The 16,856-nt window shown below is 38.6% G+C and overlaps 1 protein-coding gene across 5 annotated transcripts in view; it reads left to right on the plus strand.

The window, feature by feature from the left end:
* AKAP7 (A-kinase anchoring protein 7) overlaps positions 1 to 16,856 on the plus strand; it is a 184,724-nt gene that overhangs the window by 135,561 nt on the left and 32,307 nt on the right. Inside the window, exon 7 of one of the 5 annotated variants that reach the window (XM_006144293.3) lies at positions 7,918 to 9,775. The exons of 1 other annotated variant lie outside the window; for it this stretch is intronic. In XM_006144293.3, the coding sequence (XP_006144355.1) occupies positions 7,918 to 8,405 (488 nt within the window). In that variant the 3' untranslated portion in view covers positions 8,406 to 9,775. Of the gene's footprint in view, positions 1 to 7,917; positions 9,813 to 15,356; positions 15,704 to 16,856 lie in introns of those variants that run through there. 3 more of the 5 variants (XM_006144292.3, XM_006144295.3, XM_027770232.1) reach the window with 3 other exon arrangements.

Consider the following 16,856-nt stretch of genomic DNA (forward strand, 5'->3'; position numbering starts at 1 on the left):
GGCAGCGGAACGCGGAGCAGAGCCCCGGCAGTGCAGGACTGGGGGGCCGTGCAGGCCCGGGGGGCCCGTGCAGGTACAGGCGCCGCCGCCGTGCTGCACCACGCCGCGCCGCACCGCGCAGGGCCCGGGAGCCCCGCAAGAATACTCGTTTTTATGGTTATTAAATATTTGCATGATTCTTTTTTTTTGGAGAGGTTTTTACTATAGGGCATGTGTGTTTGCCAGAAAGACAGAGAGAGGCAGAGAGACAGAAAGTGAGAAATCACCCCCCAGAGTGGATGGCCACGCCTCAATCCCTTCTCCTCCATTCTCCTCTTGGGATCTTGGGCATGCATGCACACGTGCCTGGCATGAGTTTAAGCCACTGGGTCCAGGACTCGAACTGCAGTAGACTAAATGGGAGTCCAGCGATGTAGCCATTATATTATCTACTGGTTCCTATTTGCATGACTTCTAATACTTTCCCCAGATTGTTATGTGGTAAACATTGGTGCATTTTAAAGTTAAAAGTGCATATGTATATAGACTGTTATATGTATGTATGTAATTTATATTTTATATTACGTATACATATTTTATATATATTGGACTGTTGGAAAAATCATGATGTATTTTTCTGTTTTTATATGCAAAAATGAGTCATTACTTTTCTGACAACCCAATAGTTTATGTATATAAATGCACAGGTGAAGATTAAAAGTTAGTTTCATTTTTCATTTCACTATTTATTTGACCAGAGAGAGAGATAAAGTGAGAAAGCAAACAGCAAATTCCAGAACTCAAACCATGGCTGGCCATCTGGGAGTCCAGTGCCTTAACCACCTCTCTACCTGCCAGCCTCAAGTTTCATTACTTTTTAACTAGGGGAGAAACAAAAAGATTGGCAAATCTAATTTAAATAATGCAGTGTTATGTAAATAATTAATTGGATATGGTCCATCACAAAAGACAGACTTGTAAAAATCATTAAATTCTTCTCCATTTCAGTGAAGCATGGAGGAATTGGAAAGGACACAGAATAGCAGGGAAAAAAGGTGAGAGCGCAGGTGTGCATAGTAGAGGAAAGCATAGTGACCCAGAAGTTCCTAGAATCAGACAGACCCTGTTCTAATGGTCGCTGTCATTTCCTTGCTGGGCGACCTCATGCACATTGCGTAACAGCTCTAAATCTAGTCACCTCATCTATAAAGAGGGGATAATCACAGTTGTTAGCTCATGAGGATGCTGTGAGGACTGAAGAGTGATGCATGAAAGGCACTCAGCATCATGCCTAATGCATGCTCAGTGCTCACTAACTGGTGCCCATTACCACTGCTGCTTTCATAACAAATCGTATGTGGGAACTTCACAAAGTCTGTGGAAAATGGAATTAAACTACCTGTTTATTATAGTGCAAAAAAGAAAAGAAAAGAAAAATTAAGATCCAAATTAAGATCCATGCATAGTCTCATAGTACACATTTTCTCTGAAGGTTTTGAAGACCTCTCATGTAAAAATTTTAAAGCTGAGGACAAAGAATCCTGAAGAGTCACTTAAAGTAAGATTAGGATGGGAAAATGTCTGTTTCTTCTTAATCTTCTATAGGAGTATACAATTCTAGGGATTAGGAAAAACTTTAGATTCTAAAGGATTGTTAAGACACTTGTACAAGGTGTTAAGAGATTTAGATAATATCTTTACTGACCATTTTTAAATGGGGAAAAGAGAGTACCATTTATGAGTTTATCTAATTTGGAGTGGTGCATAACCTCATGAAGTTTCTTCTATCATTTGAATTCATAAATTCTCTATTTTAGGTTAAATTATTGTATTTTAGACTTGCCAAAGCTAGCCTTTATTTTTGCATCTTTGATTAATTGGAAGAGAAGTAACAGAATTGTCTTTCTTCAGCTCTTTCCAAAAAACCAATTCCACTGTATCTTCCTTTTGTAATACAATTACTCTTTTTTTTGAGAGGTTTTTGCTATAGGGTATGTGCGCTCGCCAGACAGAGAGAGACAGAGAGAGAGAAAGTGAGAAATCACCCCCCAAGAGGGATGGCCACGCCGCAATCCCTTCTCCTCCATTCTCCTCTCGGGATCTTGGGCACGCACGCACACACACCTGGCGTGAGTTTTAAGCCACCGGGTCCGGGACGTGAACTGCGGTCGACCACATGAGTCCAGCGACATAGCCATTACGCTAACTGCTGGTCCCCAATTACTCTTAAAATAGGAATGGAAAGGGGATGAAGTATGATTATGGTGAATGAATGTCCCCTGACTATTGCACTGGGGCAGAGTGAACTTAGGATTCCTTGATATTGCCTGAGTTAGCAGCTCATTCATCACTCCCTCCAGGCCTGTGAAGTGTTGCTCACTACTGTGGATATATAAGCTTTTTCTTCACTTTAATACTTCTTCAGTCCAATTTTGGTTGTTCTCACTTAGCTGTGTAGTTTCTTGAACATATATTTTTTGAACCTACTATGTCTAGCCTACCAGCGTTAATACCACTTATGCTGAGTCTTAAAGATCAAATAAGTGCAAACATGAGCCATACTCTCCAGGAAATGACTCTCTAGCAGGAAGTCATGCAAACAATTACGATTTAAAGTGATAATAACTATAATGAAGCTAATGGGAACAAAGTGAGGGTACCTTTCATTCTGCCTGATTGTCAGAAAAGGGTGCGCAGAAGAGGAATATTTTCTGATGAAAACGAGAACATTTGGAGGCAAGAGTAAGAGAAGTGTCTTCTAGGGAGGGAAGGCATGAGAAGTGACCCAGGGCAGTCTGCAGGGATGCGTAAATGATCCACTTTGTACATGAATTATTGTTCTTAAGGAATTTAGGTCTTTTTTTTTTTTAAATTAGGGACTGAGAGCCATCGAATATTTTGGAGTTGAAATGACAGTATCAGATTTGTGCTTTAGACAGGTTATTCTACCAGTAATGCAAAAATATGATTATTGAGGGGAGCAAGAGAGGGAAAAAGCAAGACCAGTAAGGAGGCTGTGGTAGCCAAGGCAGGTTATGATAATTGCCTATGATTGGTGTATGGAGTGGAGATGAAAAAGGCCAATGGTGTGTTTAGATCTTGGTAGGTAAGAGATCCAGGTAGGCAGGTATTTTCAGGTTTTAGGTAGACTATGAAAGAGAGATAGATGCCTAGGATGGCTCCCAGATTTGGAGTATAGACGCTAGGTAGACAGTAGCATACAGCACCAATGCAGAGAAGAGATTTTGGGAATATATGATGTTGAGTTCAATTTTGGGTGTATGAAAGCACCAGGGGCCCATTCAAATGGTGTGTTGAGGAGGGAGGTCTGGGACATAGATGATATATGAGAGGACTTCAAAAGGTTTGTGGAAAGATGAAATTAAAAATATGACTTGGGGCTAGCAGATGGCATGATGGTTAAGGCACTGGACTCCCACATGGTCCACTGCGATTTGAGTTCTGGACTTGGTGACTTGGAAATCGTGCTGGGCAGTTGTACATGCATGCCCATGATCCTAGGAGAATGGAGGAGAAGGGATTACAGCATGGCCATCCTCCCTGCGAGGTTCTTGCTTTCCCGCTGACTGTCTCTGGTAAGTGCACAAACCTATGGCACAAACCTAAAAAAAAAAAAAAAAAAAAAAAAAAAAAAATTAAATGAAAAAAAATCCATCAGGTCTGGGACTTGAACAGAGGTGTCAGCCAAGTGGGAGTTCAGCACCTTAACCACTATGCCACCTGCCAGCCCCCCAACCATGTATTTTAATAAGAATTTAGTTTATAAATGTGGCATATATTTATTCATAATGTTCTTTTTTAATTAGCAGGAAGCTCTTTCAGAGATCTACTTTTAAAGTTATTTTTTTCTTTATAAAATTATTTACAGAACTTTTCAGTCTAGTTCTTAATTTTAATTAATAGATATCACAATTTTATTATATGGTAAATAAAACACTCTAGCAGGAACTAGTGGTTTGCCTGTTCTGAGTCCATTCTCTTCCCGCACTTCTCCTTCACTGTGATGTGGTGGCTTTCAAGCCCTGGGTCTGGCTTTGACCCTGCAGGTAACTGCTGCCATTCTTCTTGCTAGTGATTAGTGTAGAAACGGACATAGTATAGAAAACACTCGATTCTAGATTAAGATCATCAAGACTCATCATTCTAGTGTCCCATTTTCAGCATATTGCTTGATGCTCTTTCTAAACCTTTGAATTAAACAACCCTAGACACAATCACACATTATAGGAGATAATGGCATTTATTTAAAAAAAAATCTGAATAGGAGTTTTTCGTTGTTTGTAGCTAAATGCATCCTAACAAATACATCATTTCAGTTGTGACTTAAGAAATATATTAACAGAAAATAGACTCAATTATTTGGTTTTAGGAGTATTGGTTAATTTCTTTTTAAATTATTATTTTTTTAATTGCTAGAGGGTGTGTGCACTCCTCAGAGAGAGATGGAGAGAGAGAAAGAGAAAGCACCCCCCACTGGGGCATGGCCACAGTGCAATCCCTTTTCTTCCACATTTCCATCCTATGGGGATTTGGGGCATATGCATCTGGCATGTTTTTCAAGCTACTGGGGTTGGGATTTGAAATAAGGCGGGATCCAGCTCCCTTAAGCATTAGGCTACAGGAATGGCCTAATTTATTGCAGACAGACAGACAGACAGACAAACAGACACACATTTATAGAAATAGGCATTCACTGTAGGGCCCAGATAGCATGATCCATCCCCCAGCCTCTGCCAGCCTGGATTACAGGGACATGTGCACCCAGTTTGCAGAGGGAGGCCTTGGGGTGAACCCAGAGTCTCTGTAGGCAGGTCAGCCTCACAGAGCATTGCGTGACTGCCGAGCCATCATTCTGCCCTTATGAGTATTTAAACAACACTTCTGGCAATTACCACATGCTAGAAGCATCCATAAACAGATTATTCAGAGAGAATACTGAGACAGTGTATCAGATAAATGTCAGCCTGGACCATGACAGATTCTGAGACCTGACAAAAACAATCTTGATTTAACAGCATTTCTCTAGTATAAATGAGTTCTAATTTTCTTGGAGAGTCACTTTCATTTTTCCTTATCCCTTTAAGTGTATTAGAGAAAAGAAGTACTTTAATAATAATGTGTTGAGTTATTAAAGCATCTTTCGTTTGAAGCTTGACATAACAGGGAATGTGATGTTGTCTTGCCCAAGGTCAAACAGGAGACCACCTTCAGAGCTATGTATAGTGTAAGAGTAGTCCATGTAAGAAATAACTATTGGGACCTGTAAAAAGTCTCCAACAAATTAGAAATGTGTTGTTTGCATTTGTTAAACTACAAATAAAATCTACTTTTTAGGTCCTGTTGATGTTTCTGAAGTACATTTCTTTCTGTGATAGTTATTACTTTCTCCTTTGAAAGGTTTAGGACATTGAAGGATTAAAGTCACTTGAATAAGAAAGCAGCCACGAGGACCAGCAGTTGGCGTAATGGCTATGTTTTTGGCCTCCCATGTAATCCACCGCGGTTCAAGTCCTGGATCCAGTGGCTTAAACTCACGCTGGGTGTGTGTGCGTGTGTGCCCAAGATCCCGAGAGGAGAATGGAGGAGAAGGGATTGCAGTGTGGCCATCCCCCCTGGTGGGGTGATTTCTCACTTTCTATCTCTCTGTCTCTCTCTGTCTTTGTGGTGAGCGCGTGCACCCTATAGCAAAAACCTCTCCCTCCCCCCCAAAAAAAATGAAAAAGAAAGAAAGCAGCCACATCTGCTAATGTAAATACTAGTGAGCAGATTAAGTTTTTTGTTTTTGTTTTTGTTTTTGTTTTGCTTTTCCTTTTCCTTTTCTTTTTGTTTCCATGTAAGGTTTTAACATCCCAAAATTTCATTTTTCCTTGAGTATGTAACTCACGGCAGTTTTCATGATTTTGTTGTTAGTACCTGAAAAGGAGAGACTGTCAAGAGCAGGGCTGAATCATCTCTATCTAGAATAAATGGCTGATTCTGACTGGTGTTCTCCACTTACTGCATTGCCTTAATGAAACCGTTGAATGGATGTCCTGCTTTGGGAATGCGGAGTTTCCTCTTGCTCCTTTAGGGCGACAGCTGCAAATGTGGAGCTCCTCTTCTTTGGTCCTACTAGTTCTCTCACCTACCGTGGCTGCATTCATCTTAACGTTGCCCCCAAGAACTTATGTGATTATCATGTTAGCACATAATAGATGTTCAATAAGTAATGGCTGGAATGAACATGATTAAAATAGCATGCTATAAATGCAATGTGTCCAGAAATATGATGGAACGTGTCAGCACTTCTCCCAGCTTCCTATCTCTAATGCTCTTCTGCAGGGAAATAAATTCTCCCGAAGTTATTCCTCAACTAAGGAAAAGGCTTTGGCTATGTATGTTGTTTAAAGTCAAGTAACACACAGAGAAAACTGTCTGCATAGTAACCATGGAGGAGGCATTTGAACATTGGCATTAAAAAAAAAGAGGGGATTTCAGAATGGCTGTTAAGAACTGCTAAAGAACAAAGTCTTCTGTAGCTCTAGTTATCCACTTGTTTCTTATTCCTCCCTAAATGCACACACACTGCTACAGTATGTTTTGTTTCATAGAAGAAAAAAATCCTTTTTCCAGTTACATACTAAAGTTGTATAGCATATGGCAATTTCAAATACAAATACCTATGACTTTTAAAGAAAAGCAAAAGCACAGCAAAGAGAAGTAAAAAGGCTGTTGAAAATAAATATGCCTAAGGTAGGAGTAATGGTTCAATAAAAAGAGATCCTGGCTGCCAGCTTTCAGATAGATCATTTCCCCAGATAATTAAAAGCAGAACTTTAACAGTGGGATTTACAAATAATCCCCAAAGTTTTTTCATCTGTGATTTTCAACCCTTTTATAGACAGACCTGAATATGAACATCTTTCAAATATCAATACTTGGGGCCAGTAGGTAACATAGTGGTTGAGGTGCTGGATCCTACATGAGCAATCACAGTTTGAGTCCCAGACCTGGCGACTTGAGACTCATGCTGGGTCCATGTGCACGAATGCCCAGAATACCAGGAGGAGAAGGGAGGAGAAAGAATTGTGGCGTGGCCATCACCCCTGAGGAGTGATTTCTTGCTTTCTCTCTCTCTCTGATCTCTGGTGAGTGCCCTATAGTAAAAATCTCTCTGAAAAAAAAAATAAATAAAGACAAATGTCAATTTTTTTTTTTTAAGAAAGGTTTTTGCTATAGGACACATACACTCACCAGAGAGTCCAAGAGAGACAGAGAGACAGAAAGCAAGAAATCACACGTATAGGCACACCACAGTCCCTTCTCCTCTTTGGATTTTAACTCACGCACACCAGCGCCTGGAGTGGTTTAAAGTCACCAGGTCTGGGACTTGAGCCCTGGTTGACTACGTGGAAGTCTAGTGATGTAACTATTATGCCATCTGCTGGTCATCAAATTCAATATTTAATGATGCAGTTTTAAAACCTGTCTCTTTGGTGACAAAAGGACTCCAAAGATGCAGCGTTGGCTAAAGAATGGAGAATCTTTTGGGTCTGGGTGATGGTTACATGCATGCTTATCATGGATTGAGTATTTAGAATAGAATAGGTTTTTGCTTGTTTGTTTGTTTTACAACAACGTAGAGAAATATAAAAATTGAGATATATCCCAAACATCCCAAGTTCCACAAGGTATATTTCCAGAAAGCATTAAAAATATCTAGCTCTTACATACATTTTCATTGAAACTGTGACATTTCTTGGCATAACAGTTTCCATAAGTGTGCTTGCTACCTGCTGTATAATGAAATCTTTGTGAAGTGTCTTTTGTCCTTCAAGGATGTCTCTAAGGCTTGGTTCCAGAATTTAGAGCGATAGAGCAGTTTCTTCCTTTCTTTATACTTGATAATTAAATGTCCTCTTTTCCGGACCACCCCAGAACTGGCTGCTGGCAGTGTCATGGCGACTCAGAACCTCCCTCCCCAAGACTATGGAATTGATGACGACTCTTACGAAGTGTTGGATTTAACTGAGTATGCAAGAAGACATCACTGGAGGAATCAAGTGTTTGGCCACAGTTCGGGACCTGTGGTAGAAAAATACTCAGTAGCTACCCAGATTATAACGGGTGGCGTGACTGGCTGGTGTGCAGGATTTGTGTTCCAGAAGGTGGGAAAACTTTCAGCCACTGCAGTAGGTGGTGGCTTTCTTCTCCTTCAGATTGCCAGTCACAGTGGCTGTGTGCAGATCCACTGGAAGAGAGCTGAAAAAGATGCAAACAAAGCCCAACGACAGATTAAGAAACGAGCCAACAAAGCAGCACCTGAAATCAACAACATAATCAAAGAAGCAACAGAATTTATCAGGCAGAATATCGTGATGTCCGGTGGATTTGCAGGAGGCTTTTTGCTAGGCCTTGCATCTTAAGGACATGAGCATTCTACCCTTGTGGACTCAACTGTGGAAAGAAAAGTGGTGGAAGCAACGTGAGCTCTCAACAAAACGTGCCACCAGAGTCACCAGGGCAAGGAAAAACAGCGAGCTGGACAATACTGAATTCACAACTTAGCATTTTGTCACCTGAAGCTTGATATTTGCTGTAAAATAACCCATGTGGTATGCGAACAGTAGGATTCCTGAGCAAAACATGGCTTTATCGTGTTTTAAACATTTGCATCTGTTTAGAACTTAGCCTATAAAATATCACCACTGGTTATAGATATATGCAGAAAAAAATCTGTTGGATTTAATGCTCAGGGAAATATTATCCTCTTTTTATTTAAATAAACTGTTCTTCATTGTGCTTTATAATTTAGTGCCAATAATTAAAAATTTATATTATAGCTTCAGTATTAGGGTACTTTTTTTTTTTTAAGATATGTTTGCAATAAAAAACTGTAATGTCCTTTTGTGGAAAACTTTAGAAATAATAGAATTATTAAAGATAATTATAAGATAAAGATAATGGATTCTGCTAATATAACTTAATACCAGTTTTAGGTTGTTTTCCCTGCAGTTATACTTTGCTTATTTAATAACTATACATTTTGAAGAAGGCTCTTCTAAGGATGTACTACAACATGTCTAAAGCTTTTTTAATTTTTTTTTCCTTTTCTATAGTTTCTAGTATGAAAGCTTCTGACTTTTAAAAATTTGTTTATTCTGGCAGCTGGAGCAAAACTAATTATTTGAGGGAATACATATAGTTGGGTCACTGATTCATTTTATTAATGCTAATATATATCTTTTTTCCATTTCTAAAATTTCTAACTATTTTGGCCTCTTCTTTACCAAGTGATTTAAAAATCACTTTAAAATACTTAATGGTTTAGTATGAATTTACAGTATAGAGAATAGTGATTTTTCTATGTAATCATGAAATTGAAAAGAGAATTATCTTCTTGATCTAGTCAGAGAAGACTAAGGCTTTCAGACTTTCGGTAGCATTAAGTTAGTTGAACACTAGGCTAGTTTACGTCTTTCTCAGGACCAATGTCACACTCCCTCAGAGGCTTCTTTACCTAGAAATCTTTCTGCTTTATTAGTTTTGTCCATAGAGTTCTAGCTTGGAATTGGGGAAAACGGCAGAACAAGTTTAGAAAGACTACAACTCTTCTGAACATCTCTGTTTAATAGAAGGCCCCAGAGTCTTATTTTGTGTATTGTAAATGTGACATTTCATACTCTCAAAATTGGTTACAGGCTACATGCTGTCAATATTACGAGACTCCTTAAAATTGAATGTGAAATTAATCTTTTTAAAAAAATGTCCTCTTTTCCTTGACACTGTTATATAAAAAAAAATTTCCTATTCCTTTTCTTCTCATGTGTTTCCACAAGTTGTCAAACTCAAATTTCATTTAATTAATGAATTGGAGACCTCAAATTGGTAACTTTGTACAGTTTTTGAATTTTTTAAAATTAATATGTTTTATTTTAAATTTGTATGGTTTTAATAGTTCTATTTTGAGTTAGTCTTGTTCACAAGGCTGCTCAGAAATCCAATTTTGTAGTTACATTTTGATATCTGCCAGGGATTCGTTCTAGGGTACCTGAAGATGCTCAAGTCCCTCATATAAAACAGTGTAGTATTTTATATAACCTACATATGTCCTCCCATATACTTTTCAATCATCCCTAAATTACGAATAAGTAATCTTAGCATCAGATATAAAAGGAAATAAAAACATATAGAAGGCCAGCAGGTGGCACATTGGTTAAGACCCTAGACTCAAACATGGCTGATGATGGGTCCTAGACCTGGTAACTTGAAAGGCATACTGGGTATATTTACATGCGTGCCCAAAATCCCAGGAGAATAATTGAAGAGATGAGATTGTGGTGTGGCCATCTTCCACCCCTCCCCTGAGGGATGATTTATCACTTTTCCTCTCTCTGTCTCTCTGGAGAGTGTGCATCTCTTATGAAAAACATAAAACAAAAACAAAAACAAAAGAAAGGAAGAAAAAGAAAAACACATAGATATCTTCTTCAGCATCTCTCTATTAAAGAGACACTGCTTTCTCCATAACAATTGGTGTGGCTTGGTCGCATGTGAGGTTGGTTAAATACACAAAGGCAGAATCTGTGCGTATGGAGAGCCAGCTGCAAATGTATTCAGTTATAGATAGAAAGACAATCAGTTATCAATAGGAAGATAGCCAATGACATGGAGAATGGACTTTTTGGACAATGGTACAATGCTCTTTTGCTATCACAGACAGTAGTCAGAGCCAATATTTCAAAGTACATGGAGACCAGGCAGCCATCATCCCCTTACATACTTTTAATTTTATTCCTGACATTTTAGTCATTATAATAAAAATCCAGAACACTATAGGCAACTGTCCTCACCACACTTTGTCAATAACCGGGCCTATAAGAAAAGAAAGCATGAAAAAGCCAGGCCTATGAAAAAAAGAAAGCATGAAAAAAGTTATGATTTTAAATTTATATATATGATAGCATACTGGCTCTTTTTCCTCATTGAGATTAATTTTACTTTTCAAAATCTTCTAGTTAGAGTAGACCTTGTACATTACTGAAAAAAAATTGTTAATCCCCCAGTAAACATCCATTAATACCATCAGGAATAACTTGTGGATGGTACAAGTTGCTATTTTTTCTGGAAGACGAACTCTTTCAGGAGCTGTTCTGGTATCTCTGTGCTCCAGATCTAGCCACCTCTCCCATGGCATGGCAGGCAACAGTTCCTTTTCCAAAAGGAATATGTGTGGACCAGCAGGTGGCGTGGGTGGGTAAGGCAACTGGATTCCACATAACCAACTTTGCAGTTTGAATTATGGACGCTGTGGCTTGAAAAACACACTGGATGTGTGTGTGTGTGCTTATGCCAAAAATCTCTATGTGTGTGTCCAAAATCCCTAGAGGAGAATGGAGGAGAAGGGATTGTAGAGTGACCATCCCTTGGAGGGTAACTTCTCACATTCTCCCTCCGGTGAGTGCACATGCCTTATAGCAAAAATCTTAAAAACAAACAAACAAACAAACAAAACCATAAAAACACCAAAATAACTGTCTTTAGGTCCTTTGGTTTCAAATAGGATTATTTCACTCTAACACCATTAATAAAGGGATTTGGTGGCAAAACATGAGAAGCCAAGACTATATTTTAAACATAGAGCTTGGTTAAATAGTCTTTTTCTGCACATTATTTTGAATTGTAGTACACTGTTTTATAAAGTACATACCTGACACCACACACAAATTGCGTTTAATAATTTAGAACTCTGGATCAGACACTTAGGGTTTGTAGAGCCAGACAAGTTAAGTTCACAATCAATCCATTATTGTCCCAAATGTGCTGGAGATTTTGCCCAACTTACTTTTCCAAGTTTAAGTTTTGTCCATCTATAAAATGGGCCTAATTATAGCACCTCCCTTTTATAACTGTGTAGGGATTGAACAAATGAGTAAAATGTGAAATACGTAGCCAGTGTCTGGCATATGGGACATGTCAGTAAATGGTAGTTTAAAAAAATTCTGTCTTGCATTTCTTTATTGCTCTCTAATCTTTCATTATTATTATTTCACTTCTTAAATGCTTATGAAAAAAATCTCTAACATTATATAGGTCCCCCTTAGATTACAGAGTATTCCGATAAATACTGTTGCTTAGCTAATGACAGGTTTGATATATTTCCTTAATTGCACATTTTCAGGCTAAGTTAAGTTGATAGAGTTCACTGCAAGAATGTTATCTCCCTGGGCTCTGTGTTTGAATAAGGGACATTTTTGTTTGGAGGCTAGATGTATAGGCATTAACCCAGAATGGCAGCTCCAGGCAGAAAATTGCAAGGAGAGGCAAAATTGCTACCTGATATTGAAAAGAATGAGGTGCATAAAGAGGAACAGTCTGTTCTCTCTTTCTCTTGCTCCCAAATACCGTACTTTGCACAGCAAATTAAAACTTTATAATATACTTACCTGATTTACAGATGAAGAGACCAGAACTCTGACAAAGAGGTTAAAGTTTCTTAACTGTTAATGTCTGAGAGATCTGAGATTCAAACCCATGGTTTTCTGATTCTAAAGGTTTCCTCAGAATACTGGTGTTGTTGATTGGAAAATGTCAGAGGTTACTCATTTTTCTCAGTGAAGACTGTTCCCTGAAAATATTTCTTCTATTTTAACAAGTAACATTTAGGGTAATTTTTCACCGGTTGTTAGATGGTTCTTTCCTTTGCCATTTTAATCATAAAATCATGTAATATTAACATCAAAGAGGACCTTAACATTCCCGCTGCCATTTTTCAGATAAAGAAACTGAGGCTTAGAGTTTGCAAGGGCTTATCCAGCGTGTCACTTCTGGCTAGTGGCAGTGGTAGAACAGAAAGCACCTCACCCTGTTTCACTCTGTGTCAATTTTCTGATGTCTAACGTGTGCTCTGCATTCTGATTTATTTTACCTTTAAAAAAATGTTATCACTAAGGATTTTATTATTACTTTTAGGACTGTTTTACCTTTATATTAAAAATCTATTTTATATTTTCAAACTCATATGTTTGATGAATTTGAGAGAGAATGGAATAGTTTAAAGTTGCTGTTAATTTACAGGTCAATGAGGCCAGCAGGTGGCGTAGTGGTTAAGTTAGATGGTCACCTACAGTTAGAGTCCCAGACCCAGTGGCTTGAAAATTACTCCAGAAGCACGTGTGTGCATCCCCAAAATCCTGGGAAGAGAATGGAGGAGAAGGGGTAGCGTGGTCATCCCTCCTGTGGGGGGATTTCTGATTTTCCCTTTCACTGTCTCTCTCTGCCTCTCACTTTCTCTCTGAGGTAAGCACATGCACCCTATGACATAAACCTTAGAAAAACATTTACAGGTGGATAAGCTGTGAAGAAATAAAACTGGTTATAAAAATAAAATTGGATTTAAAATCATAATGTTCATTATGTATTAAATTAGAATAGAGGCAAAATGCACAATATATTTACCTTTTAAATAGCCCCAAAATGTGAAAACAATTTGAGGATATGTGACATTTCAAATGTTAATTTTATTTAAAAAAGAATTATTTATCATAATTATTATTTTTTTATATTATAATTTGCCACAAGGCATGTGCAGTCACCATGGATAGGCAGGGAGGAAGAAAGAGAAAGTGAGAAAGCAAGCTGCCAGTTTCACTCGTACCACGGTCAGCCGTGTGGGAATCCAGCGCCTTGACCACCACACCACCTGCTGGCCATCAAATGTTAATTTGAGTTATGTCATTAGACTTGATAGTTTCACTTAACTGGTCATATATTTGCCTTTTATTACATAAATCTTAACAATTTTTTTAAGGTTTTTGCCATAAGGTGTGTACTTACCAGAGAGACAGAGAGAGGGAAAGTGAGAAATCACCCCTGAGGGAGGATGCTCATGCCACAATTCCTTCTCCATTCTCCTCCTGGAGTTTGGACACACATATACACATGCCCAGAGTGATTTTCAAGCCACTGGGTCTGGGACGTGAACCGCCGTTGCCCATGTGGAAGCCCAGAGCCCCAACCACTATGCCACCTGCTGGCTCCTCTACAACAGTTCCAACCTGGGAAAATTAGAGTGCATATTAATATCCCTGTGAGCCACATAAATAATTTATATTAGCTGATACAGTCTAAAATGATGTTTGACAATGTATATGAAAGTGTGAAGGTCAGAATTCTGTCTTTCTAAAGAGAAGCAATTGAAAATATATCCTAATGCTTATCAACTTCTTTACTGCAGTTAAAAAAAAAAGCACAGCATGTAGGGGCCAGCAGGTGGCGTGGTGGTTAAGGGTGCTGGATTTCCACATGGCTGACCACGATTCCAGTCCTGGACCTGGTGGTTTGCTTTCTCATTTTCCCTCTCTTTCTCCCATTCTCTTGTCAAATTTAAATGAATGAATGAATGAATGGATGGTTAAATAAAATAATTCTTAAAAAAAAATTACAACATGTAGAATCTTTAAAATTGACGGTTTTTATTCTTCCAAACCATACACTTTTTTTTTGGTTTGTTTGTTTGAATGAGTATGAGAGTAGACATACTGAGTTCAGAAATACTTAAAGTTTTCATCAGGATCTATCAATGGTTTCCTCTCCTTTCAACTCCTGGTGAATAAGTATGTGTGTCTTTAGCAAGGAAGTAAAGGAGCAAAGTCAGAATTTGGATGTAATTTCTGGCACTCAGAGCAGCATTTCATTCCTCCAATGTCATAAAGCAAGTCTATTCCGTTGTACATGAGAACAGATTTTAAACAAACCTTTTATTTCATGTCAGAAAGTTCAAAATATGTGATGTTTTGAAATCAGTTATTCTGCTGCTTCTGAATTTGCTCAGTCACCTTATAGCTTTATTTTAAAAGATGGTCTTCTCCCTGATCTTTACCCCAGTGGTGCATCTGGATTTGGGGAATTTTCTAGGCTACTGACATATTTGATACTATAGTTCGAAAACTCACAGAATTGATTAATACTTCAGCACAAGAATAGGGCTGTGTTCCAGAAAGCAGTTACTTCACTTTACAGAATATGCTATAATGTGTAGGTAACAATACCCCTCTTCCCTGTCATTTCTATTATTCCTGCCGTTTGTCAGGTAGTTAATGATACTTCGTTCAAGTTGTGTTTACAGAGTTCTGCAATGCCCAGTCCCCTATGCATAAAACAGACAGATAAAAGTCTCTTGGGGATAAAAGAAAGCTCTTCCCCTTTAAATAGCAAAACAGAAAACATGGGGTTTTTCTGGTTTGAATTTCCATGTATAATTACTGCATTTGTCAGTAGAGGAAAAGACTTACTGTGGCTTTTATGGGTTACCTTTTAAAAGATACGTACAGGTAGCCACACAGTGCACATAGCACTTACGAAGGCGGGGTAGGCTGTAGGGGCTCACAGTTTGCGAGAATTGGGCCAGCCTACCGCCACTTTCCTCACTGAATGCCAGTCCTGGAGCAGTTGCGTGAGGCTGGATGAAGGGGAGGTGGAGCCTTTTTGCTCACCGTAGCCAGTTCCCTTCTCCTCTCTCTCCCAGCGAGTGCATTGGCTCTTCTGGCTCTCGGCGCTGCTGCTGCTCCTCGGAGTGGAATAGGCAGGGTGTGCTCGCAGACCGTGGTAGAACTGCAGTTTCTATTCAGGGTGCCACTGAGAAGCAGATCAGGACAGGAAGCCAGCACCACTGCCATGGGCCAGCTTTGCTGCTTCCCTTTCTCAAGAGATGCGGAAAAAATCAGTAAGTGTACGCTGCGCTGTGCAAAGGCTTACATGCCTGACTATTCTGTGTGGTTGTCTTCTGGGGATAGTTTTGTTTTTTCTTATGGGGAAGATAGAATAAGCAGTGATTTTTTTTCCATGTACATTTCTTTAAAGGACTGGCAGGAGTGTAGTTAAATATTAACTGTAGAAGTACAGTAACTAAGTGGGCTTTATAAAATATAAAACATCGAAAACTCATCTCTGATTTCCTTTGGTTGGTCATCTTAAGCTTGTTTTTATCACACTATCTGGAGTCAGAGTTTAGTTTCTAGTTTCTTTAAATCTGTATTCAATTTGATATATGGGGGGCACTAGACATCGTTTTTTTTTTTTTTGAAACTGGCATGTTTTTAGAGCAATGCTCAGTAATAACAGAGAGAGAGGGAGGTGGTTCCAAAATGACATATATTATACATTTGGGGGTATTTTCATGTGTTCCTTGCTTTGTTCTTCATGGAAGGGATTCAAGTGTAACTATAAGACCACTCCAAACAAGGGATGCCCCTCTGCTTCCAGCAGAAACCTCCCGAATATTTTTAAATGATTTCATATTTGCTCATGACTCAGAAAACAGAACTTAAAGTGGTGAGATTTGCATTGAGCTTTTTTTCTCACTGGCCTATGTGTGTTGACTTACATTTTAGCTTTGTAAAATAGAATACTAACATTCTAATTAATGTGCTGAAGAGTTTGTCTTACACTAGTTGCCCTAAAACATGGAATGTCCGTTTTCTTTCACTAGCGTGCTTCCAGTCATACTTGCTGAATGCGCAGCGGTATTTCTGTCACATCAGTACTTGATTCTGATTTGAATAGGTCCACAGAATTTCACGATATCTGATTCAGATACTCAAAGATTCACATCTGGTTTGTATTTTCCACTGCTTATTCTTCAGGAAACTAGCCAAGGATAGTTGTTTTTTTTTTTTTTTTTTAATTTTTTTAAATTAATATATATCTTATATCTGTTCACCCAGGAAGTAAGTCAGCTTTTACCAGAAATCTTTTGGGAATGCTTCGGAATCAATTTTGAGGGACTTTGGAGCATTTGCTTGTTAGCAAAAGCCAATCAACTGTGTTCTAAATTTTACTTGTGAAACGAAACTGTACCATGTGTGACAGTCCCAATC

This window comes from Tupaia chinensis, unplaced genomic scaffold (assembly GCF_000334495.1).
Source record: "Tupaia chinensis unplaced genomic scaffold, TupChi_1.0 Scaffold000117_2, whole genome shotgun sequence".
NCBI lineage: Eukaryota > Metazoa > Chordata > Mammalia > Scandentia > Tupaiidae > Tupaia > Tupaia belangeri.